This window comes from Mustela lutreola, chromosome 3 (assembly GCF_030435805.1).
Source record: "Mustela lutreola isolate mMusLut2 chromosome 3, mMusLut2.pri, whole genome shotgun sequence".
Taxonomy (NCBI): Eukaryota; Metazoa; Chordata; class Mammalia; order Carnivora; family Mustelidae; genus Mustela; species Mustela lutreola.
In genome coordinates, this window is record NC_081292.1 from 96,832,043 (window position 1) to 96,859,679 (window position 27,637).

Below are 27,637 nucleotides of genomic sequence, written 5' to 3' on the forward strand. Positions count from 1 at the left end.
AGTTCCGTGCTTTGCTTTCTCCTCCTCTGGAATTCTGCTGCTCTCCTTGGTATTGAAACCGGACTCTTTGGTAGGTGAATTTGGTCTTGGCTGGATTTCTTGTTGATCTTCTGGGGGAGGGGCCTGGTGTAGTGATTCTCAAGTGTCTTTGCCCCAGGTGGAATTGCACCGCCCTTACCAGGGGCCAGGCTGAGTAATCCGATTGGCTTTGCTTTCAGGAGCTTTTGTTCCCTGAGCGCTTTCCGTAGAGTTCCGGAGGACGGGAATACAATTGGTGGCCTCCTGGTCTCTGGCCTGGAGGAGTCGAGAGCCCGGGGGCCCCACTCCTCAGTGCGCCCTCAGATACCAGCGCCCAGTTACTCCCGTCTGCCTGACCTCCGGCCGCGCTCCGATTCAGGGAGCCTGCGACAGGTTCAAGGTAACCCTGCGCTGCGAGCTTACTGTCGGCTCTGTCTCTGCAGCCGGCTTTCCCGTTCCAATATGTGCAAGCTCTACGACACTCATACCCCCGATCCTTCTGTGACCCTGCGGGACCTGAGGCCACGCTGACCCCGCGTGGGCTTCGCTCAGGTTTATCCTCTGGCGCGATGTCTCTCAGTGGAACAGACTTTTAAAAGTCCTGATTTTGTGCTCCGTTGCTTCACCGCTTGCCAGGAGCCGGCCCCTCCCCCCGGGGTCTATCTTCCCGTCGCTTCTCCGCTGGTCCTACCTTTCTGAAAGTGGTTGTTTTTCTGTTTCCAGAATTGCTGTTCTTCTCTTTGATCTGCCGATGGATTTGCAGGTGTTTGCAATCTTTAGATAAGCTATCTAGCTGATCTCCGGCTAGCTGAAGTAGTCTCAACCTGCTACTTCTCCGCCATCTTGACTCCTCCCCTCGGATTTTTTCTTGATTTACATGCATTCTTTATACTGATCGTGTATCCTTTGTTATATATGTTGCAAAATTTCCCACTTTAACTCTCTTAATGGTATCTTTTGTAGTCAGACTGGTCAGTATTTTTTGTTATGATTAATGCTTTTTGACCCCCATTAAAGCCACAAAGATACTTTTTAAATATGTGCTTTATTGTTTTTTTCTTTCATATGCAAATCTGTATCCAGTAGGAATTTGTTTTTGAGATGGAGTTCAACTTTCTTTTTTTATGTACATATACAGTTTTATAAGTTCTTTTCTTAATGAAATGCACTGCTCTACAATACCATCTTTGTCAGATATGAAGTCTTCATGTATGGATGGATCCATTTCTGGGTCTTCTGGTTTTTGATTGGTCTGTTTGTCTATCTTCACATCCATACTACAAATATCTGGTTATTATAGTTCTATAATAAGTCGTGATACCCAGTAAATTAAATCCTCCCACCTCATTCTTCAGGTATGTCTTAGAGTATTCTTTGTCCTTTATTTTCTCATATACATTTTAGAATGAGCTTGTTAAGTTCAGGAGGAAAAAAAAAACACTTGCTAGGGTTTTATATTTGGGTTGTGTTTAATTTCTCTCAATAATGTTGATTGTTTTCCTCATAGATATCTTGTACATCTTCATTAAGAGTTATTTTTAAAAGCTTTTGTTTCTGGGGTGCCTGGGGGGCTCAGTGGGTTAAAGCCTCTGCCTTCGGCTCAGGTCATGATCCCGGGGTCCTGGGATCGAGCCCCGCATTGGGCTCTCTGCTCAGTGGGGAGCCTGCTTCCTCCTCTCTCTCTGCCTGCCTCTCTGCCTACTTGCGATCTCTGTCCAAAAAAAAAAAAAAAATCTTAAAAAACCTTTAAAAAAGAAACTTAAAAAAAAAGCGCTTTTGTTTCTGTTTATTGCTGGTATCTAGAATTGCAATTGATTTTTGCTCATTATTGTATTCAGGTATCCTGCTAATCTGTATATACTTTTGCTTTTCTAGATATGTAAGCAGATATCTACAGATAATGGCAATTTTACTTTTTCTTTTCCAATCTTACATTCCTGGTTCCCTGCTCAGCAGAAAGTCTGCTTCTCCCTCTCCCTCTGCTCTTGTACCTCCTGTGCTCACTCTTGTTCTTTCTCTCTCTCAAATAAATAAATAAATAATTTAATAAAAGTTTTTTTTCTTGCTTTCTTGCTTTCACTGGGACTTCCATAATGTTGAATAGAAATATTAATAGTGGGCATTCTTGACTCAAAAATGCTGAAAGTATTCAGCATTTCATCACTTCAGTACGATGTTTGTTGTAGCTGTTTTGTAGATATCCCTTATTCACATTAAGGAAGTTCCTTTTAGTCCTTATTTGCTATTTAAAAGATCTCTTGCATTAAATTTTGTAAAGTTTTGACATCTGCTAAAATAATATGATTTTTCTCTTTTATAAATGTAAATATAGTAAATTATATACCTAAGTATAACTTCTGAATTCTGTAATCCAACTGATTCTGATTTATTATTTTTTTTAGATAGTCCTGAATTTTGGGGGCGAATATTTAAGAATTTTGCATTTGTGTTGTTATGTGATATTGGCGTATAATATCTCTTGTCAGATTTTGGTATTGAAGCTTAATTAAATGAGTTGGGTTGTGGGTTTGTTTGTTTGTTTGTTTGTTTTCATTTACCGATAGTTGGTTTTTATAAGATTGGCTTTATTTCTTTCTTAAATGTTTGGTGGTATTATTAGTGAAGCCTCTAATTTCTTTGTGCTTAAATTATGATTTCAGTTTCTTTAATAGTTATGATTCTGTTGACATTTTTTATTACTTCTTTTATCAGTGCTTTTGTTAAGCTGTCTCTAAATTTCTTAACATAGCATCATGAAGTTGCCTGTACTATCCTCTGATTTTTAAAAACTGCATATAACTTACATATAGTGCCATGCTCAGATTGTAAGTGCACTGTATAATCAGCTTTAGAAAATGTGTATCAAAAAGAAAAAGAAAAAGAAAATGTGTCTCAAGAACCAGAATGCTTTCATTAGTCCAGTTGTCTGTTTAAAGTCCCATAGCATCTATACTGGTATCTTCTCTCTCTTTCTCTCTTAAAAATTCCCAAGCTTTGCACAGTGGCAGTATCATAGCCAATGAGGTTTATCCAAGGCATGATTATTGCTAATTGAAAGCTCTCTTAAAAATTCCTGACATCACTTATTGTGCCTTCTTTTCCTTTATCACCTCACCAGGAATTAAAGAAGCATCTTTTAGTGTTTTTCATCCTATCAATATGTTTCTTTTCTATTTCTCTAATTTGTTCTTTTTCTTACTTCTTACTTTCCTTAATTTGTTGATTTTTTTTTTCTGATTTCTTGAGATAGGTGTTTAGTTTGTAATTCTTAGTCTTTTCTAGTATATGCATTTGAAAATAATCAGATTCTGTCTCAGCAAAGCTCTTGCTGCATTCCCTACATTTTATATGTAGTATTTTCCTTGTCATTTAGTACAGCATATTTCTAGTTTCCAATGTGATTTCTTTTTTGATTCATGAATTTTGTAGGAACTATTCCAAATACATGGGAATTTTCTAGATATATTGTTATTAATTTCTAGCTCAGATTCTTTATGGTTTGAGGAGTTCTTCTGTATGACTTTAGGCATATGAAGTTTGTTGACCCAAATGTGATTGGTAAACATTTTGGTAATGTTTTGGTAAACATTTTGGTAAATATTTCATTTGGTTTTATATCCTGTAGATATTAGATATAGGCCATTAGGTCAAATTATGGTTTTGGGTTTTTTTTTTAATTGTTTGTTTTTCTATTAGTTACTGAGAGAAAATTCTGTTTAAAAGATTTTTCTATATTGTGGTATCTTTTCATCTCTGGTTTGTCAGATTTTGCTTTATGTATTTTTAGACTATATTATTAGGTATCTGAAAAACTTGTAAGTCTTATATATCATACAAATGAACCTTTAATAATTTTGGGGGGTCCTGGGGTCTTAAAATATGCTTCACCTAATATTAGTGCATCTATTCCAGTTTTTCTTTCAGGTACGGTTATGTGGTATATTGTATTAATATATTCACTGGTAAGATTGGCTTTTCTAGTATTCTGCTTATTCCATGTGTTCTGTTTCTTTTTTCTCCTTAATAACTTTCTTTCAGATTAGCTTAAATTATATATATATATATTTTTTCTTTTTTTTTAAGATATTTGAATTTTTAGGTGATCTCTACACCCAACATAGGTCTCAGACTCAACAACCCCAGGCTCAAGAGTTGCATGCTCCACAAACTGAGCCAGCTGGGTGCCCCTTAAACTATATACTTTTTTTTTTTTTTTAGTTTTTTAAATTATTATTTTAGAGATTATAATATGCATTTCTGAATTGCAAAGGCTAATATTAATTGGTATATTTTACCCACCTACCAGAGAGTGCAAAAACATTAGCACAGCGCTTCTCAAATTTTAGCATATATACCAGATTCACTTGGAGAATTTGTTGAACCATTAATTCTGGGGTCCCATCCCCACAGCCCGATTCAGTAGGTATGTGGTCTGGTACAAGAACTTGCATTCCCAGCAAGCTCCTTGCTGTAGTCTGCATACCAGGTTTGAGTAATACTGGCCTTAGAACTCACTGACTCCCTTTATCCTCATCAGCCTGAATGGCTATTATCTTGTATTTTAGATTTCTCTATATTTTAAACCCCAGAAGTATTCTCCTACAATACAAGCATTATCTATTTATAAGATTTAGATTGGCTTACATGGTGGCCTTGCATTCTTCCTGCATTTCTGGATTTCCATATAGGATCATTTTCCATCTGCCAAAAGAATATCGTTTAGTTTTCCTTAGTATAAGTTTACTAGTAACAGTTTTTTTTTTCAGTTTTTCTTGTCTGTGAGTGTTTTTATTTTACCTACATAATTAAGTATAATTCATGTAACATAAAATTTGCCATTTTAACCATTTTTAAGTATACAGTTCAGTGGTATTAAGTACATTCACAGTGTTGTGCAGCTGTCCATCTCCAGAACTTTTTCATCATCCCACACTGAAACTTTGTACCCATTAAACAATAGTTCTCCCTTCTTTCCTCTTCTGAGCCCCTGGCAACCTCTATTCTATTTTCTATCTGTATGAATTGGCCTATTCTAGATACTTTCAGAATCAGACAATAATTTTTCTTTTTGCACCTGGCTTATTTAACTTTGTATAACATTTTCAAGTTTCATCCATGTCATAGCATCCTTTATAATTTTCTTCCTGTTAAGATTGAAGAATATTCCATTGTGTGTGTGTATCTATATATGTACATATATATAGATATACATATGTACATATGTATAGATATATACATATATAGATCTATATATGTACATATATAGATACACACACCATATTTTGTGTATGCATTCATCTGTTGATGGACATTTGGCTTGTTTCCAGCTTTTGACTATTGTGAATAATTCCTCTGTGAACATTGGTATACAAGTTTCTGTTTAAGTCCCTGCTTCATTTCTTTTGTGCATATACTCAGAGGTAGAATTTCTGGATCATATTGGTTATTTGTGTCTTAAGACAGTGGGACATTTTATTGTGTCAAACTCAAAAGGGTTGCTGAGGAAAAAGAGCTTCAAAGCATACAGTTGGCTGAAAAACATGAGAGCTTCATCCACTTGGGATCAAGCCCCAGTTGACAAGGTAGATTCAGAGCTTCTTTTATGCAAAACTGTGAAGTATAAAAACCACACTCTATGCTTAGTTAACTTTCAAGAGGCAGTAGCATTTTTTTTCCTTAGAATTACCCTTATGGAAGGAAGTCTAGGTGCAGGTTATTTGTGAGTTTTAAGCTAAAATTTTTCAAGTGCTTGTCATAGGTAGATGTTTTGAGTCTTCTAAACTTTGTGGTTTTAAAAAACATCATAAATAATCTCTTCCAGTCCCGTCATGTTGCTACAAAAGGTGGGTATTCATCCTTTCTGATGGAGACATAATACTCCATAGTGTATCTGGACCATATCTTCCTTATCCATTCATCCGTTGAAGGGCATCTTGGTTCTTTCCACAGTTTGGCAACTGTGGCCATTGCTGCTATAAACATTGGGGTACAGATGGCCCTTTTTTTCAATACATCTGTATCTTTGGGGTAAATACCCAGTAGTGCAATTGCAGGGTCATAGGGAAGCTCTATTTTTAATTTCTTGAGGAATCTCCACATTGTTTTCCAAAGTGGCTGCACCAACTTGCATTCCCACCAACAGTGTAAGAGGGTTGCCCTTTCTCTGCATCCTCTCCAACACATGTTGTTTCCTGTCTTGCTAATTTTGGCCATTCTAACTGGTGTAAGGTGGTATCTCAATGTGGTTTTAATTTGAATCTCCCTGATGGCTAGTGATGATGAACATTTTTTCATGTGTCTGATAGCCATTTGTATGTCTTCATTGGAGAAGTGTCTGTTCATATCTTCTGCCCATTTTTTGATATGATTATCTGTTTTGTGTATGTTGAGTTTGAGAAGTTCTTTATAGATCCTGGATATCAATCTTTTGTCTGTACTGTCATTTGCAAATATCTTCTTCCATTTCGTGGGTTGCTTTTTTTTTCTTGACTGTTTCCTTTGCTGTGCAGAAGTTGGAAGGGGAGGTGAACCATGAGAGACTATGGACTCTGAAACACAACCTGAGGGTTTTGAAGGGGCAGGGGGTGGGAGGTTGGGGGAGCCAGGTGGTGGGTATTAATGAGGGCATGTATTGCATGGAGCACTGGGTGTGGTGCAAAAACAATGACTTTTGTTATGCTGAAAAGAAATAAAAAACAAACAATCAAACAAAAAAAAAACATTAAAAAAAGTAGGAAGCTTAAACTGATTGCAAAAGAAGGGATGATAAATGTGAAAAAAAATCACAAATAAATATTTTATCTTCTCTAAGGTTTTTAATAGACCCTTTCAGTTCTAAAAATTTGTGATTGGTATATGATATGTAATGAGTCGCTATCATCACTAATTTACTGTGCATTCATATAAATTTCCCCCAGAACCTGAGATTGTTGTATTTTATTTTCTTTTTACCAAACAGGATTTGCCCAATAACATGATCCATCAGGTGCCAATTAAATCACTCCCTCAAGAATGGCTTTGGTGTGAAACGTGGTGTGATGATGCCTCTAAGAAAAGGGCAAAAACAATAGATTTGGTAAGTTGTCTGTGGTTCTTTTCTGCATCTTAGTCCAGTGTAATTTATAACTAGATCATTATTAACACATAGAGTCTTTTTAATCTTCTTTGTAGTTGTGCAGGTTGGGAACTGCAGCATGCCTTACAGTAACATCCATAGATCTCTGCTGCTTACAGCAGGCAGCCAAGTCCTCTAGTGTCTGATGGGGCTGTTTTCACTACTTAAAATCAGTAAAGTTACTACTTGTCTTATGGGATTATCTCTGTGCCTTGTGATTTTACCACAGGAACTTTCTTTTCCTGCTTTCCTGTCACTCCCCACAACTTCATAGAAGCTTTATGTGACCTACTACCACATTGCTTCTACTAATCTGTCATCTGATTCCTCAGTGTTATTCATTTTGTTTAGTTGGGATTTATAACCTAAGAACCAGCACACCTTTGAATTCCGTATAATGTTCCCTGTCTTGAGCTTGGTTGAAGTATGCGATTTGGGTTTCCACAGTGTAATAATCCAATGACCAAAGAGCCCAAGCTAGAAGCAGCTGTTCGAATTGTCCCAGAGTGGCAGGACTACGACCAGGAGATCAAGCAGCTACAGATCCGCTTCCAGAGGGAGAAAGAGATGGGAGTGCTGGATAAGGAGAAGACAATACAAGAGTCAGGCTGGGAAGGTAGGTCCAACCTTTGGTTTTAGGGAAGTACTTATTTGAGTTTCTGATTTGTGTTTATTGCAAAAACAATAGAATAATGAATAAAAGGAATCTCACCCCTTCTGTCTTGATATCAACCAGTGTATATTTTTCTTTTTTAGTTGTCCTAAAGAGTATGTATTAATACACTTCCTGTCCTCTTTGCTTTGCCTTTTTTCTTTCTTTCTTTCTTTCTTTTTTTTTTTTTTTTTTGAGAAAAGGTGCTTTAATTGCGATTATTGTTATTTAGGCTTGTGAGTTTTGTGATATAAGACAAGGAGTCTTCTGGTAGCCTGCTTGGATGTGAGGCTCTAGGTTCTTACCTCCATCTGACAAGCCTGATACTATTTTGAGGATCTCTTGTCAGATTTTTTTTTTTAATTATTAAATCTCTCCAGGCACAAGTAAATGAACACATTTAGGATCAAGACAAAGTAGGTACTGATTTGAAAAAAGTGTTTTTTCAAAGAAGCATATTGGGGTGGAGAATGGAGTGTTTGTATTTAACTTAGGCTAAGAGTAGAAGGGACTAAATCTTCATGTAATATTTTCCCTACTCTTTGTACATCTCAAATGGTATACAGTTGACAAAAATCATTAGAATACAAAAATGACCTTTTTTAAACTATTAATAAGCTGAGATCTGGATTTTTAACATATATTCAGCTCGAAAGTAATTCTAAAAAAGGAATTATAGAACATGGATCTTGAGTGATTCACCTAATCATCTTGAAGACTGTACCATGATGTATCATGGCCAAGACACTGAATATTCAGCATAGAAATAATGGAAATTCACTAGTAAAAGCTGAAGATACATGGGTAAAGAATGTAGACATACTGTTCAAATAAGAGGAGAACACAAATAGTAAGTGGAGTTGAGGAAATAATAATCACATTAAAGGAATCTGTCATTAATATATACTCCATTGAGAAAATATGCTTATTAATACTGATGATGCCATTTGTTGGGGAGACGGTGAGGAAACTGCTCTGGATCTGCCTTGCTGAAGCTTTGTGCATTAGAACAATCCTTGTTAAAAAGCAATAAATTGGGGTGCCTGGGTGGCTTAGTTGGCTAAGTGTCTGACTCTTGATTTTGGCTGAGGTCGTGATGCCAAGATTATAAGAGCAAGTCTAGCTGTCAGGCTCTACTGGGTGTGGAGCCTGCTTAAGATTCTCTCCCTTCGTGGACCCTCCCACTCTCTCTTGCCCTCTCTCTTAAAAAAAAAAAAAAAGCAATAAAATCAGCTGTCAGGAACCATTAACATGTTTATTCCCTCAGTAATTCCTTTCTTGAGAATTTACCTTAAAGAAGTAAGTCCATATAAGGAAAAAGTCATATAAATGGAAAAATTTAAAAACAGTTTAAACATCCAAGAATAGAGAATGGCAAATGAGCTTCACTTTTATTTAGGAAAATGTTTATATGTTATTAAGTGAAAAAAGAAGAATCCTGACTAAAAATACATGCATTTTTACCAGAAGTAAATATTGTATTTGTGAAAACAGTTCTGCTGGAGTGGGCATATGCGGGTAGTTTTTAAAAACAAAAAGGCCTTTTAAATTTTGTTTTTGTTTTCAAAATATAATATAAGGACACCAAACCAAAGCTCCTAAAATTTAAGAAGAGAGATAAAAGGGAGGTGGGGCCATAATTAATAAGTTACAATATTGGGAAAAAAAAATCCAGTGTGTATTTTTGTAACTTGAGGATAAACCATTTTATTTTCAATTGTTTTCTTTTCCCATAGGACCTCAGAAACGAGAAGAGTTATGATCTTCATTCACAGGAGGATAGGAAATTGCACCATTTGAAAAACACTTTTTATATTAAATGCTAGTTTTTTTTCTGATCTGTCTTTACAACTGCTGATAAACTGGCTGGGCAGGTGTGCCACACCTTTTGATTCTGAGCATTTGATTTCGACTTCTGCATACCAGTGGGCTCTGGATCTTTGGAATTAAGACTCTATTGGATTTGTACCTCAGAGGAAGACAAGTGGCTGATCTTTTGAGACTCTGTAAAGAGCAATCTTCTAACCAGAGGGAAAATGGCAAAGGCAACTGGGAGAAAATGAGTTCTGTGGTGCCCACACCCAAGAGCACACACATGCTGCACCACCACAGGAAGCCATCCAGGCAGAGCCGCCATGTTCTTCCTTACCTCAGTTTACTGGCAGCGGAGCTCAGTCTGCAGCTTAGTTCCGTGGTGGCAGAAGCCGTGTGGCAGAAGTCTTGTCCAGGGTCCACACACCTTGAAGTTTTTGCCAGTGCCGCTCCAGTGTCTTTTTGTTCTCTTCCCCAGCGTTAGGTTCATTGTCAAATTGGAACCCAACCAACAATCATGTGTCCTGGGGTTCGCTCGTTGCAGATTAATTTGGGGATGGGATGGGGTGGTTTGGGGTGAGGGTAGGGAAAATATCAGGAATAGGAGGACTCTAAGGTGTTTGTATGGGAGATGAGGAAGACAGAAATTGGCCATTCTCTTTTATAAACCATTAGTACCATGTGACTAATTTGAAATGAAAACATGATTCTTATTCCCCACCCAACCCCAGTAAACTTTTTAGGTAATTGTTTTGTAAACAGTTTTTGTATTTGTGAATGTCTTTGCTTTTTCTTCCCACTTTCTTAAAAAAAAAAAAAAAAGTGTGTTATTGATTTCCTTACTGGATATAGCCATAGTGAGCCCCTCTGATGATCCATCTTGCAGGGCTCAGGCTCCCTCAGGAAGGTCATTGCATCATCCATCCCTCCATTCCTGGGGAAGAAGGGGGGTTCCTCTCTCAGACCTAGGCAAAGTTGGGTTTGACTTTTCTCTGTGAAGGACTCCCAGAGCTGAGAAGAGGAGGGGTGTTGACTGTGTTATTTGTGCTTCTCTGTACACTGGTCTGTATTCCTTTTAGTTTAGTACTGTGGGTTGCCTTTGGTTTGCCAAAATTGCCCATGTATCACCTATTCTGACTGCACATAATCACATTTCAACATTAGCCCTTTAGTCACTGCTTTTAGTGTTTTTACTTTAGCAGCCCAGAATAGCCCTTCTGGAGTAGCCTCTCCTGGTGAGCAGGCAATGCAGGGAGGCACCAACAGGGAGTCTTCTGGTGTTTTGTTGGCCTGCATGGGTGTAAGGCTCTAGGTCCTTCCCTCCATTTGCTCAGGCTGCAAGGTGTGGCAGCAAGAGCACTCCCATGGACTGTACCTCCTTCCAGTGTAAACTGCTTTCGTCTCTAATATTTTGCCTCCTTTTTAAAAATGTGAGGAAGGACTACAGATGAATAGCTGAATCCTTACTCTTCCACATCAGGGAATAATGATTTGCAGTCTTTTTTAAAAATCAAAGTCTTATGACAAATATTAAATAATTAGTTTTTTCCATATTCACATAAGCAAAAGTTAGCTTAGGAGTCAGTGTGAAGGAGCTTTTCAGTTTGCTTTTGTAATTAAATTAAAAATTGGGAAGAGGGGAACTCAAAAGATTTTTAGATAAATTTATCCAAGTTTAAAAAGTCCCTCAGAATCATTGCTGTTGACAACACAAAGCTTGAGTTTTCTTTGCCCTGCTCACCTGGTCAGAGCAATTGAAGGGATAGACTCAATGAGAGCAAAAAACATTTGCTCAGCTTCATCTTAGATTTAAGTAAGCCTTCAGAGAGGCTTCTGGTGCCGCTGCTTCAGTTTACAACTATAAAAGGAATTGTGCATTTTCTGAGTTTATTTTCTGGGAGATTGAACAAGAAATACTGAAGGCATTCAGGTATGCTTTTTAAATGCTGATTCCCATGGGACATGGAACAGGTCACCTTTCTTCATGTCTTTCCACCAAATGTTTTATGCATATTCCATGTGAGGAGGGTACAGTGTGAAATCTATTCTCTGTGTAGTATGTGTATCCTCACTGCCCTTACCCATCACCACCCTAAACATAAGTCTTACCAATAGCTGAATCTATGTAAGACCCAGTTTGCTTTTTAAGTAGTCTAGGGCCTTCCTTCTCTTGTTTCCCGTGTCGTTAGCATCTGTCAGGGTGAACCTCTAATGCCCTAGGAAATAATAGTACCACTAAAATTTGGTCTTGGTCAGCTTTGTCTGTGTCTTTACTATGTGAAAGCAAATTGTGACCGAAAAGATAGTTGTTGTTGTTTTTTTTTCCCAAGAAGCAAGAGCTGATTGCACTGAAACACTCAAGCTTCTGGAAACTATTCACAGTGCATTGTTTTAAACCATCATTTATTTATATGTAGTGGAGTTCTTTTTGTCTCATCATGCCATAATAGAAAATTTTCTTTCTGAATCAGTGCCAGAGTAATGTAAAATAATGTGACATGTCAGAGTGGCATGCAGCAGTGTGAATTTTTATGTTCTATGAACAGTGGTATTTGAGATCAAAACCCATGCACACCTGCTGCTGGAGCTGTAGGGACATGACTGTGTTTGTTTTAAAATTGTACTCAATACTTATCACACTCAGAATGATGACACATTGGTTTTTCATAAGGTTGATAAAGTGTAGAATCTCAAAATGTGGCATTTCAAATGGAAACATACAGATATTTGCCTATCTACTACACACATATGCCTCATGGTAGGCCCGTGTGTTGTGTGAACTCAGCTCGTGGGAGAGATTATTAATAGAAATCATTTCCAGGAATGGAGCTTAATGAACTTTGCTGTCAAGTCTTCATATGAACCATGTTGAGGCTCTGCTTGAATGAACAACTTTTGCCTGGTTGCAGGGACTCAGTCCCGGAATGAAGGGCTGAAAGCTAGGGGTGGCATTGCAGTTTTCAGAAGAGACTGGCCCAAGAAATAGGAAGGAAATCCCAGTTTCCTTTAGCTGGGAGTTATACTAGAAGGACACCATAATTTGCAATAAGTCAGACACTGCTCTCCTTGCAACAAGTAAAATTATTCTCCTTATCCACATCTAACCTGGGAGTAAATTTGAGTACTTAAAAGTATTCCTTTTCTAAAATTGTCATGAGTGATTAAAAGAAGTAATTCAACTCGAGTTACAAGGGAATTTCTAGTGCATTTTTTAAATATAATGTTAGTGCTATGGCATCAAATTTCATGGAAATGGAAATGTTTTGGTAAAGTCACCTAATGGAAACTGTTTGTTGGCAACAACAAATGGAAGGTGGATTGTGTGCAAAATTATTTAAATATCTATACCAGTGTGTAATTTTAATAATTTTTTAAGTATTTGATTTTATGGGGATATTTTTTTGGGATGATGGGTTAAAAATAGCTATTGTGTCTAGTTTGGTGAGATGACATTTTTTACTTCAATTCATGTTTTCCCTGCTTGATGTAGTGGGGGGGGGATGTCAGTCATGACTTTGGTAATTACCTGATTGAATTCAAGCTAATTAGACTTCATTAACTCAGGTTGTGATTGATATTTCAAACTCTCTGGAGGATACCAGTTTTCTTTCATTTGGTATTTGATCTCTTGATCTAATTCAGAAATGACACTTCTGGGTAGCTGTGAGTTACTGCATGGAGTAGTGGATATCTTCTTTTCAGGGTGCCATCGAGTGCTGACAGTTTATAAAAAGAAACCACAAAATCAGCTTCAAGCAGCTGCATGTTTCCCCCAAAGTAGTGCATTAAGTTTAAACTCTCTGATAATGATTTTCCAAGCAAGAGGCTATCTCCTGAGTCTTAAATTACCTAGCAACACAGGCCAAATGTGGAAGATTTAAGAGGAAACAAGTTAGGTTGTGAGCTAAGACTATCCCACCTGTAATTTATGCATTGCCTTACTTGTCATCTTTTAGATTTCCAGCGAGGGGGCATAATTTCTCTTCAAAATAAAAGTAGCAAAATCTAAGTCAACAATTTGAGAAAAAGATTATCAAGTATCATATTTTCCCACCAGTTATACTTGGTAATAACAAGGTAAACCTAGGAAAAAAAGAGTTTTTAAAGAAAGTTATGTATTAGAAAACCTTCTTTATAATTATTTTGTTTTACTGTAATCCTGTTCCATCAAATGCAACATAGGTCCAGGTGCTGCCCCTTGCTTGGGAACAAGCACTGGGGCTCTAAATGTCTGCAGAGCCCTCTGCACCTGAAGTAAACTGAGAATGAATTTCCTGGTACTGTAATGAAAATAAGGTCTGCTCAACACAATAAACGTTTCCTTGTCTTCTTTAACACCTGGTCAGTCATTCAGCTTTTATGTTTAGGAAGGACATAATCATTAGGACTCAAAGTTCCACCCTTTCATGTGACAGAAGAAGCAGGCTTAGACAGGAATGAGAGCTTTACCTGAATGTCTCCTCTGGTGTTGGAGCTGGGTCCAGTTGCTGTCAACTCTCTGGATTCTCACAATAAAACCTGTGCCTCTTCAAGGTCTCCAACCTTGGGGAACTGCCGCAAAGGGGTCTAGAAGTCAAGCTGCCCTAGAAAGGCTAACTGTAACAAGAAGGATGGCATAGAATTTGAACATTTTGCACCTTCTTTGAACTCCTACTTGGGCTATACTTGAAGATATGGTTCTTGACATTCAGATGCTCATTGGACACTGCAAGCTAGTGTAATGAATGATCTTGCTGAGGTGGAGGTCAGGAAGTGGGACCTAGTGGCTGTGACACACAACAGAGGGCACCTAAGTTGGAAGAGAGGACGGATTTATTTGGCAGTCGGGAAAAGCTTCTACAATGACACTTAAATTGAAGCCTGAGGAATAAGTAGGAGTTATCCATGTAGGATGTGGGAAGCAAGGATAGAGAGGGAGGAGCAGGAGCTAGTGTGTCTCATTTAAGGAGCTGTAAGTGAAACTAGAGTTGTATCTGGGAGAGAAGTTCTGAGGCAGGGATCTGAGTTTGATCCGAAGACCACAAGAAAGCCCAAGTGGTTTTTAACTGGGTACCAACATAAAATTGGCTTTTTCTTGTAATGAACTTTTTTTGGCAAACAGCACATAGACCCAAGGACACAAACACATCTTGATGGATTTTGAAGATGAAGACTTGTGTAACCATTACTGAGATAAGTAAGAGAAAGTTGGGTTTTATTTTAAATAACATTTAAACATCTTACTATCACCTGGCTTCCTGTAATGGCAAGAGTGTCTTGTATCAGACAAACCCTTCTATTGATAATTACACACATTTTTGAAATGCAATGGAAACCAAGACAGGCAAAAACTAGAGGGGACTCTATCCACCGAAAGAAGAGTTAACACATTGGATAAGATCCACATTAAAGTGACTATTCCTCATGTGGCCAACAGGGAATAAAACAAAAAGTGTCAGTCCCCTGAGGTTGAGGAGCCAAGTCAGAATTCAGGGCTGTTGGAGCAGCTTGGAAATTGGAGGGGGAAATCCCAAAAAGGAAACAACAAAGCCTTGAGTTTGCCTGGCACTCCCCTCAAATATTTTGTTGACTCTTAAACATGAACTGGGTAGGATTCCAGGGAAGCTAACAGAAAGCAATGACTGGAATGCTGGAGAGACTCAGCTGAGATTTCAACAGATATCTGGTGCTGGGGAGGGAAAGTTGGGAAAGTTTGGGATTTATGTCTCACCAAGTTAGGAGATGTAGTAAATATTCAAGGCTTTTCATTGAAAACCTAGTAGGTCATGCCCTAGGTTGAGAACCATGCTCAGAACTCAGGTCTAGAACCTAGGCCTAAGGGCAAAACTAAAACAAACCCATTCTAATAGAGCCTAAAATCAAGTCTTCAAAGAAGGTGATCTAGTGACTTAACTGCCTACTAAACTAAACTCTTTAATTCAGGATCTCTACAGCATATTATCCAGAATGTCCAGGATACAATTACAAATCATAAGACAGAAGAAGAAACAGGAATGATTGAAACATAACCAAGAAAACAAACAAATAAGCAAGATGTTAATGTTATTGAATAAGAATTAAAAAAAATAATAAATACCTTAAAGGAGCTATAGAAAGTGATAAATACAAAGGATCAAAATGTGGGGAATTTTAGAAGAGACATACAATTAAAAAAATTAATTTCATGGAAAGGCTTAAATGATTAAACACTGCAGGGGTGCCTGTATGGCTCAACCAGTTGTGTCTGACTTGATTTGGGCTCAGGTCACAATCTCAGGGTTGTGAGATTGAGCCCTATGGTAGCCTCTGTGCTGGGGATGGAGCCTGCTTAAGACTCTCTCCCCCTCATTCTGCCCCCTCAAAAGTCGGTTAAAAATTAAACACTGCAAAAGAAAGGATCAGTAAACTTGAAAACAGGTTAATAGGAAGTATGCAAATTGAAGAGCAAAGAGGGGAAAAAAAAAAGAAAAATGAACAGAGATGTAATAAGCTGTGAGGCAATAGTAAACAATATAACAAATATACTAAGTGGAGTTCTAGATGAATAAGAGAAATTCTTAGAGGGGGGAAAAACATGGAAGAAGTTTGGGAGGAATATTGACAAAACTTTTTCAAAATGTGATTAAAAATATCAACTCATAGATCTAGGAAACTCAGTGACCCTGGTCATGTAGTTCCTTAAAAATTCTCTATACCTAGATTTGAGGTCCTGGCTAGCTAGGGTCCAGTGAGCTAGCTTAAGCATCCAATTAAGTTCACACCCTCAACCACTCTACTGGTTGGCTATGCACACTCGGGGCCACTAACCCCCAACACTAATAACCTAAGGCCAGGTACCAGACAGCCAGTGACAGGGCCTTTGCTCTAGAGCCCACTGGAATTCCTCAAATTAACTAGTCCTAATCCTTATTTCCCTTCCTTGTCCATTCATTCCTGGGGAAACCACAATAAAGATTCTTGCCCACAGGTCTTACCTTGCCTTTCTCCTCAAGGCCAACCTTAGTGTCTCCCCTGAGCAATCCTGCGTGGTGTGAAATGTGAAAATCACAAAATGGTGACACTCTTCAGGTTTCTAACTATATGTCACCACCCCCCACCCCAAAGCAGGATAAATATAAAGGCCACACTTTAGGCACATCTTAGTCAAATGCTAAAAAACAGAGATAAGGAAAATCTTTTAAAAGTAATGGGGAAAACAAGACACATGATACACAAGAACAATAATAAGAATGGTAGCTGACTTTTCAACAGAAAAAAACAAAAACAAAAACAAAACAGATGACAGTGAAATAACATTTTTAAAGTGCTAAAAGAAGGAAAAGCTGTTTTAATATTCTATGTGTGGGAGAAATACTCTTTGAAAATGAAAGCAAAATATAATCATTTTGGAGTAACTGAATGAAAAAAGAATTCATTCCCAATCGATCTGAACTATAAGAAAATGGTAAAGGTTCCTCAGACTAAAAGGGAAATGATGCCAGATAAAATGCAGATCCACAGGAAAGAAGAAGAACACTGGAAATAGTAAATGTGTGGGTTAATATACTATTTTTTTCTTTAAGAGACTGTTGATTGCTTAAAGCAAAAATGATACCTACAGTAATAATATATACATATATATGGAAGTAAAATATATGATCACTTTACAAAAGATAGGAGTTGTAAGATTCTTACTTGCGCGTGAATTGGTATGATAGTAATGCAAGATAAACTGATAAGCTGAGTGAGCGTACTGTTTTCCCTAGAATACATTAAAAAACAAACAAACACAGTTATAGCAGACCCACCCCCGACTGATAGAGATAGAATGCAATGCTTAAACTTTTTTAAAGAAAACCAAACAAATGTGAAAATCAATCAACCCAATAGAAGCAGGAAAAGAGGAACAAAGGAACAAGTACAGAGGAAATACATACTAAAAAATTGCCAAATAGCAGACTTTAAACCCCCCAAAAATCAATATTTGCATTATATATTAATAGTCTTAACTAAAAGATTTTTTTTAAAAAATCAGACTTGATCTTGATGAAATCCCAATCGTTCATTTTTGCCCTTGCTTCCCTTGCCTTTGGCGATGTTCCTAGGAAGATGTTGCTGCGGCTGAGGTCGAAGAGGTTACTGCCTGTGTTCTCCTCAAGGATTTTGATGGATTCCTTTTGCACATTGAGGTCCTTCATCCATTTTGAGTCTATTTTCGTGTGTGCACCCGAATGTTTATAGCAGCAATGTCCACAATAGCCAAACTATGGAAAGAACCTAGATGTCCATCAACAGATGAATGGATCAAGAAGTTGTGGTATATATACACAATGGAATACTATGCAGCCATCAAAGGAAATCAAATCTTGCCATTTGCGACAACATGGATGGAACTAGAGCGTATCATGCTTAGCGAAATATGAGGAAGTGGTGATGCAACATGGGGGCTTAAGTGGGTAGAAGAAGAATCAATGAAACAAGATGGAATTGGGAGGGAGACAAACCATAAGTGACTCTTAATCTCACAAAACAAACTGAGGGTTGCTGGGGGGAGGGGGGTTGGGAGAAGGGGGTGGGATTATGGACATTGGGGAGGGTATGTGCTTTGGTGAGTGCTGTGAAGTGTGTAAACCTGGTGATTCACACACCTGTACCCCTGGGGATAAAAATATATGTTTATAAAAGAAAATTCAGACTTGAGGAGATTTTTGAATTGTGTTTTAAAAAATGATTTATAAGGAATAAAAATAAATAGAAACAGATAGGTTGAAATTAAGAAATACATCACACAAATATACGAAAACTAGTGTGGCTATGTTAATATAAGACAAGGTGGACTTCAAGACAATGAATATTACTGGAGGATAAGAAAGGACATTCTATAATGATAAAAGTCAATCAAGAAGATATTAACAATCCTAAATATGTATGCACCTAACAACATTCCTTTAAAATGTATTTGAGGTCGAGTCAGTCACCCCACTAAGTCAATGACTAAACTGGAAAAAGCTATTGAAATAAAGTATTTTGGAACTTTGGAACACATTTGGACACTTAGAACAACCAGAGAAGTGCTTCATGGAGAGGCTTCTGGACTTTTGTGCATGACATGCATGAACCAACTATGACTCTCCATTTTTGGGCACAGCTTTGGCTATGGGAACAGCAGCCTGTGTTCTTGGAGCAGTTGGCTGGTGTCAGGGTGGAGAGAAGATATCTTTCCTCAGAATGTTTGGACAAATACATTTGAGCTGGTCTAGTGATGCCTGAGGAACTGGCACAGATACTCACATGGGTTTCGTCCCTCAGCAGTGGCTTATCCTGGTGTCACCTATCAGAAAATTTAGAGACAGTCCCCTATTTTTTTCCTTATTGGAAATAGACATTTAAGGAAATTGTTCTCCGTCACTGCTTGACTATGTAGATAATGGGGCAGAAACTTCAGAGATCGCACACAAAAATACTTTGCAAAAAATATTTTGGGACAGTCACAAACAGATGGCTTCACATTCAGTAAGCAAAAATCACTGATCCTTGAGGACTAGGGGAATCAGATTTCCAAAGTAGGCATATTATAATGCCCAGAATGTCCATTTCTTTGAAAAAAAAAAAAAGTTAAAAATATACAAAGAAATAGGAAAATATGGCAAATCATAGGGGGAAAAATTGACAGAAACTTTCCTTGAAAAAGCCCAGACATTAGACTTATTAAAAACATTGACTCAATGGATTTATTATTCTCAATGAACTAAATGAAGCTATGGACAGAGAACTAATGGAAATTAGGAAAATGACATAAGAACAAAATGAAAATATATTTTAAAAAGATAGAAAACATAAAAAGGAACTAAATCCTGGAGCTTAAAAGTACACAAAATGATATGAAACATTCACTGAAAGAATTCAAAGGCAGATATAAGCAGGCAGAAAAAAGGGATCAGAGAATTAAAGACTAAGAGAGTTGAAATTATTCAATCTGGGAGCTGAAAGAAAAATGAAGAATCTTAGGGACCAATAGGTCACTCTCAAGTGTATCAATATATGCATCGTAGGAGTCCTAGAAAGAGAAGAAAGGGCAGAGAAAGTATTTGAGGAAATGATGGCCCCAAACTTCCCAAATCTGTTGAAGGACATGACTCTACACATCTGTTGAAGGACATGAATCTACACATCCAAAAAACAAACTCAAAGCAAGATAAATTCAGAGATCCACACCAAGATATATAGTTAAATTGTTGAAACAAAAGACAGAATTTTGAAAGCAGCAAGAGAGAAACAATGAATCAAGTACAATTTTAGATTAGCAGCCAAATTCTTGCCAGAAACCATGGAAACCAGAAGGCAGAGAGATGACATTTATTGTCCTTAAAAAACCACAAAATTCTCAACCAAGGATTCTATATCTGATAAAGGTATATTTGAAGAATGAAGGAAAAATTAAGATACTTCTAGATAAACAAAATCTGTGAGAGTTCATTAATAGTAGACCTGCCTTACAAGAAATGCTAATGGTAATATTTCAGGCTGAAACAAAGACACTAGACAGTAGCTCAAGGCCATAAAAAAATTGGTAAATGTAACTACATACATAAATATGAAAAATAGCATCATTTACTTTTAGTTTATAGCTCATCTTTCCCCCTATATGATTAAAAAGGCAAATACATAAAACAATAGTGGAAAATTTATATTAATGAGCATAAATTATATAAGAATATAACTGACAAAATAATAGGGAATGGACAGAATATATTCTTTTTTAAATTTTTAAAAATTTTTACTAAACATATATTTTTATCCCCAGGGGTACAGGTCTGTGAATCGCCAGGTTTACACACTTCACAGCACTCACCATAGCACATACCCTCTCCAATGTCCATAACCCCACCTCCCTTCTCCTAACTCCCCTTCCCCCAGCAACCCTCAGTTTGTTTTGTGAGATTAAGAGTCACTTATGGTTTGTCTCCCTCGACAGAGTATATTCTATTGAAACATGTTTTTACCATTCAAACTAAGTTGCTATATAAGTTTAAGATATTAATTGTAATACCAACATAACTACTAAGAAAATAATTTTTTAAATTTAAATTTTAGTTAACATACAGTGCAATTGATTTCTGGAGTAGAATTCAGTGATTCATCACTTACGTACAACACCTGCTCATCACATCAAACAAGTGCCCTGTTTAATACCCATCATCCATCTAGCCCATCCCCCACCCACCTCCCTTCATCAGCCCTTTGTTCTCTATCCTTAAGAGTCTCTTATGGTTTGTTTCCCTCTCTCCTTTTCCCCTACATCCTGTACGTACGTCTGTTTTCTTTCTTAAATTCCACATATGAGTGAGATCATATGGTATTTGTCTTTCTCTCACAGACTTATTCTGCTTAGCATACAACATTCTAGCTCAATCCATGTGGTTCAAATGGCAAGATTTCTTTTTTTTTTGATGTCTGAGTAATATTTCATTGTACATATGCACCATATCTTCTTTGTCCACTCATTAGTTGATAGAGATTCAGGCTCTCTCCATAGTTAGGTATTGTTGATAATGCTGCTATAAACATTGGGGTGCAGGTACCCCTTTGAATCTGAATTTTTGTATCCTTTGGGTAAATATCTAGTAGTGAAATTGCTGGATCATGGTAAAAATGGATCATTTTTAACTCTGAGGAACCTCTACCTTGTTCTCCAGAGTAGCTGCACTAGAGGGTTCCCCTTTCTTTGCATCCCTACTAACGTCTGTTGTTTCTTGTGTCATTAATTCTAGCCATTCTCACAGGTGTGAGGTGGTATCTCATCATCGTTTTGATTTGCATTTCCCTGATGATGAGTGATGTTGAGTATATTTTCATGTGTCTGTTAGGCATTTGGAATTCTTCTTTGGGAAAGTGTTTATTCATGTCTTCTGCTCATTTTTTAACTGGACTATTTGTTTTTTTGGGGGGTGTTGAGTTTGATATCTTATAGATTTTGGATACTAACTCTTTATGAGATAGGTCATTTGCAAGTATCTTCTATTCCGTAGACTGCTTTTAGTTCTGTTAACTGTTTCCTTTGCTGTGGAGAAGGTTTTTATCTTGACAAAGTCTCAAGAGTTCATTTTTGCTTTTGTTTCTCTTGACTCTGGCTGCATGTCTAATAAGTTGCAACAGCCAAGGTCAAAGAGATTGCTGACTGTGTTATCTTCTAGGATTTTGATGGATTCCTGTCTCACCTTTAAGTCTTTCCTCCATTCTGAATTTGTTTTTGTGTATGGTGTATGCATATAGCATGTATGTATGTATGTGTACAGTATGTACACAGCATGTTGTGGCCAGTTTTCCTAACACAGTTTGTTGAAAAAACTATCTTTTTTCCATTGGATATTCTTTCCTGCTTTGTTGAAGATTAGTTGACCATACAGTTGTGGGCCCATTTCTGGGTTTTCTATTCTATTCCGTCCTATTGATATCTGCATCTGTTTTTGTGCCAGAACCACATTGTCTTGATGATTACAGGTTTGTAATAGAGCTTGGAGTCCGGAATGGTAATACCTCCTGTTTTATTTTTGTTTTTCAGAGTTGTTTTGGCTATTTGGGGTCTTTTGTGGTTCCATACAAATTTTAGGATTGTTTGTTCTAGCTCTGTGAAAAATGCTGGTGGTATTTTGATAGGGATTGCATTGAATGTGTAAATTGCTTTGGGTTGTATAGACATTTTAACAATGTTCTTCCAATAATGATCATGGAGTGCTTTTCCATTTGTGTCCTCTTCAATTTCTTTTGTAAGTGTACTATAGTTTTTGGAGTACAGATCTTTTACCTGTTTCGTTAGGTTTATTCTTATGTATCTTATTGTTTTTGGTGCAATTGCAAATGCGTTTGAGTCCTTGATTTCTTTTTCTGTTGCTTTGTTATTGGTTTATAGAAATGTAACAGATTTCTGCATATTGATTTTATATCCTGCAACTTTGCCGAATTTATGTATTCTAGCAATTTTTTGGTGGAGTATTTCTGATTTTCTACATAGTGTATCACATTGTCTGAAAATAGTGAAAATTTTACTTCTTCCTTTCATTTGGATGTCTTTTATTTCTTTTTGTTGTTCTGATTCCTTAGGCTGACTTCCAGTAACTGTGTAAAATTGTAACCCTTGTCTTTTTCCTGGCCGTAGGGTAGAAACTCTCCACCTTTATCCCCATTAAGGATGGTGTTAGCTATGGGTCTTTTGTATATGACCTTTATGATGTTGAGGTATTTTCCATTATCACTACTTTGTTGAGGGTTTTTATCAAGAAAGGATGTTCTAGGAGGGAGGAGTCAAGATGGCGGAGAAGTAGCAAGCTGAGACTGCTTCAGCTAGCCGGAGATCAGCTAGATAGCTTATCTAAAGATTGCAAACACCTGAAAATCCATCGGCAGATCGAAGAGAAGAAGAACAGCAATTCTGGAAACAGAAAAACAACCACTTTCTGAAAGGTAGGACCGGCGGAGAAGTGAACCCAAAGCGACGGGAAGATAGACCCCGGGGGGAGGGGCCGGCTCCCGGCAAGCGGCGGAGCAACCGCGCACAAAATCAGGACTTTTAAAAGTCTGTTCCGCTGAGGGACATCGCTCCAGAGGCTAAACCGGGGCGAAGCCCACGCGGGGTCAGCGTGGCCTCAGGTCCCGCAGGGTCACAGAAGGATCGGGGGTGTCTGAGTGTCGCAGAGCTTGCGGGTATTGGAACGGGAAAGCTGGCTACAGAGACAGAGCCGACAGTAAGCTCGCAGCTCGGTGTTACCTTGAACCGGTCGCAGGCTCGGTGAGCTCGGAGCGCGGCCGGAGGTCAGGCAGACGGGAGTAACTGGGCGCTGTTCTCTGAGGGCGCACTGAGGAGTGGGGCCCTGGGCTCTCGGCTCCTCCGGGCCGGAGACCAGGAGGCCGCCATTTGTATTCCCGTCCTCTGGAACTCTACGGAAAGCGCTCAGGGAACAAAAGCTCCTGAAAGCAAACCCGAGCGGATTACTCACCCCGGCCCCGGGTAAGGGCGGTGTAATTCCGCCTGGGGCAAAGACACTTGAGAATCACTACACCAGGCCCCTCCCCCAGAAGATCAACAAGAAATCCAGCCGAGACCAAGTTCACCTACCAAGGAGTGCGGTTTCAATACCAAGGAGAGCAGCAGAATTCCAGAGGAGGAGAAAGCCAAGCACGGAACTCATGGCTTTTTTTCTGTGATTTTTCTTAGTCTTGCAGTTAATTTAATTTTTTCTTTTTCATTTTTTTTTTTTTCTTTTTTCTCGCCTTCGGGTAAAAATTTTTTTTTTTTAACTGTTACCTTTTTCTTTTTTAACGATTTTTTACTAGTTTATCTAATATATATATATTTTTTTTTACATTTTTCTTAGGTGTTTTCTTTTTTAAAAAAAAAAATTCTTTTCTTTTTTTTTTTTTTTTTTTCTTTTTTCTTTCTTCCTTTTTGAACCTCTTTTTATCCCCTTTCTCCCCACTCACGATTTTGGATCTCTTCTAATTTGGCTAAAGCATATTTTCCTGGGGTTGTTGCCACCCTTTTAGTATTTTACTTGCCCCTTCATTTACTCTTATCTGGACAAAATGACAAGACGTAAAAATTCACCACAAAAAAAAGAACAAGAGGCAGTACCGAAGGCTAGGGACCTAATCAATACAGACATCGGTAATATGTCAGATCTAGAGTTCAGAATGACAATTCTCAAGGTTCTAGCCGGGCTCGAAAAAGGCATGGAAGATATTAGAGAAACCCTCTCGAGAGATATAAAAGCCCTTTCTGGAGAAATAAAAGAACTAAAATCTAACCAAGTTGAAATCAAAAAAGCTATTAATGAGGTGCAATCAAAAATGGAGGCTCTCACTGCTAGGATAAATGAGGCAGAAGAAAGAATTAGTGATATAGAAGACCAAATGACAGAGAATAAAGAAGCTGATCAAAAGAGGGACAAACAGCTACTGGACCACGAGGGGAGAATTCGAGAAATAAGTGACACCATAAGACGAAACAACATTAGAATAATTGGGATTCCAGAAGAAGAAGAAAGTGAGAGGGGAGCAGAAGGTATACTGGAGAGAATTATTGGGGAGAATTTCCCCAATATGGCAAAGGGAACAAGCATCAAAATTCAGGAGGTTCAGAGAATGCCCCTCAAAATCAATAAGAATAGGCCCACACCCCGTCACATAATAGTAAAATTTACAAGTCTCAATGACAAAGAGAAAATCCTGAAAGCAGCCCGGGAAAAGAAGTCTGTAACATACAATGGTAAAAATATTAGATTGGCAGCTGACTTATCCACAGAGACCTGGCAGGCCAGAAAGAGCTGGCATGATATTTTCAGAGCACTAAACGAGAAAAACATGCAGCCAAGAATACTATATCCAGCTAGGCTATCATTGAAAATAGAAGGAGAGATTAAAAGCTTCCAGGACAAACAACAACTGAAAGAATTTGCAAATACCAAACCAGCTCTACAGGAAATATTGAAAGGGGTCCTCTAAGCAAAGAGAGAGCCTACAAGTGGTAGATCAGAAAGGAACAGAGACCATATACAGTAACAGTCACCTTACAGGCAATACAATGGCACTAAATTCATATCTCTCAATAGTTACCCTGAATGTGAATGGGCTAAATGCCCCTGTCAAAAGACACAGGGTATCAGAATGGATAAAAAAACAAAACCCATCTATATGTTGCCTCCAAGAAACACATTTTAAGCCCGAAGACACCTCCAGATTTAAAGTGAGGGGGTGGAAAAGAATTTACCATGCTAATGGACATCAGAAGAAAGCAGGAGTGGCAATCCTTATATCAGATCAATTAGATTTTAAGCCAAAGACTGTAATAAGAGATGAGGAAGGACACTATATCATACTCAAAGGGTCTGTCCAACAAGAAGATTTAACAATTTTAAATATCTATGCCCCCAACGTGGGAGCAGCCAACTATATAAACCAATTAATAACAAAATCAAAGAAACACATAAACAACAATACAATAATAGTAGGGGACTTTAACATTCCCCTCACTGAAATGGACAGGTCATCCAAGCAAAAGATCAGCAAGGAAATAAAGGCCTTAAATGACACACTGGACCAGATGGACATCACAGATATATTCAGAATATTTCATCCCAAAGCAACAGAATACACATTCTTCTCTAGTGCACATGGAACATTCTCCAGAATAGATCACATCCTCGGTCCTAAATCAGGACTCAACCGGTATCAAAAGATTGGGATCATTCCCTGCATATTTTCAGACCACAATGCTCTAAAGCTAGAACTCAACCACAAAAGGAAGTTTGGAAAGAACCCAAATACATGGAGACTAAACAGTATCCTTCTAAAGAATGAATGGGTCAACCGGGAAATTAAAGAAGAATTGAAAAAAATCATGGAAACAAATGATAATGAAAATACAACGGTTCAAAATCTGTGGGACACAACAAAGGCAGTCCTGAGAGGAAAATATATAGCGGTACAAGCCTTTCTCAAGAAACAAGAAAGGTCTCAGGTACACAACCTAACCCTACACCTAAAGGAGCTGGAGAAAGAACAAGAAAGAAACCCTAAGCCCAGCAGGAGAAGAGAAATCATAAAGATCAGAGCAGAAATCAATGAAATAGAAACCAAAAAAACAATAGAACAAATCAACGAAACTAGGAGCTGGTTCTTTGAAAGAATTAATAAAATTGATAAACCCCTGGCCCGACTTATCAAAAAGAAAAGAGAAAAGACCCAAATAAATAAAATCATGAATGAAAGAGGAGAGATCACAACTAACACCAAGGAAATACAAACTATTATAAGAACATACTATGAGCAACTCTACGGCAATAAATTTGACAATCTGGAAGAAATGGATGCATTCCTAGAAACATATAAACTACCACAACTGAACCATGAAGAAATAGAAAGCCTGAACAGACCCATAACCAGTAAGGAGATTGAAACAGTCATTAAAAATCTCCAAACAAACAAAAGCCCAGGGCCAGACGGCTTCCCGGGGGAATTCTACCAAACATTTAAAGAAGAACTAATTCCTATTCTCCTGAAACTGTTCCAAAAAATAGAAATGGAAGGAAAACTTCCAAACTCATTCTATGAGGCCAGCATCACCTTGATCCCAAAACCAGACAAGGATCCCACCAAAAAAGAGAGCTATAGACCGATATCCTTGATGAACACAGATGCGAAAATACTCAACAAAATACTAGCCAATCGGATTCAACAGTACATTAAAAAGATTATTCACCACGACCAAGTGGGATTTATTCCAGGGCTGCAAGGTTGGTTCAACATCCGCAAATCAGTCAATGTGATACAACACATCAATAAAAGTAAGAACAAGAACCATATGATACTCTCAATAGATGCTGAAAAAGCATTTGACAAAGTACAACATCCCTTCCTGATCAAAACTCTTCAAAGTGTAGGGATAGAGGGCACATACCTCAATATCATCAAAGCCATCTATGAAAAACCCACCGCAAATATCATTCTCAATGGAGAAAAACTGAAAGCTTTTCCGCTAAGGTCAGGAACACGGCAGGGATGTCCATTATCACCACTGCTATTCAACATCGTACTAGAGGTCCTAGCCTCAGCAATCAGACAACAAAAGGAAATTAAAGGCATCCAAATCGGCAAAGAAGAAGTCAAATTATCACTCTTCGCAGATGATATGATACTATATGTGGAAAACCCAAAAGACTCCACTCCAAAACTGCTAGAACTTATACAGGAATTCAGTAAAGTGTCAGGATATAAAATCAATGCACAGAAATCAGTTGCATTTCTCTACACCAACAGCAAGACAGAAGAAAGAGATATTAAGGAGTCAATCCCATTTACAATTGCATCCAAAACCATAAGATACCTAGGAATAAACCTAACCAAAGAGACACAGAATCTATACTCAGAAAACTATAAAGTACTCATGAAAGAAATTGAGGAAGACACAAAGAAATGGAAAAATGTTCCATGCTCCTGGATTGGAAGAATAAATATTGTGAAAATGTCTATGCTACCTAAAGCAATCTACACATTTAATGCAATTCCTATCAAAGTACCATCCATCTTTT

At 37.8% G+C, this 27,637-nt stretch overlaps 1 protein-coding gene and 1 non-coding gene across 3 annotated transcripts in view; both read left to right on the forward strand.

The window, feature by feature from the left end:
• Positions 1-13,931, forward strand: part of UGGT1 (UDP-glucose glycoprotein glucosyltransferase 1) — a 127,608-nt gene extending 113,677 nt beyond the window's left edge. For both annotated transcript variants that reach the window (XM_059166539.1, XM_059166540.1), the window contains 3 exons: positions 6,977-7,093; positions 7,580-7,748; positions 9,521-13,931. In XM_059166539.1, the coding sequence (XP_059022522.1) occupies positions 6,977-7,093; positions 7,580-7,748; positions 9,521-9,546 (312 nt within the window). In that variant the 3' untranslated portion in view covers positions 9,547-13,931. The remainder of the gene's footprint in view (positions 1-6,976; positions 7,094-7,579; positions 7,749-9,520) is intronic.
• Positions 3,009-3,147, forward strand: LOC131828263 (U4 spliceosomal RNA). The gene has a single exon (XR_009352310.1). It is a non-coding gene; the product is annotated as a U4 spliceosomal RNA (small nuclear RNA).
• Positions 13,932-27,637: the final 13,706 nt, after the last annotated feature.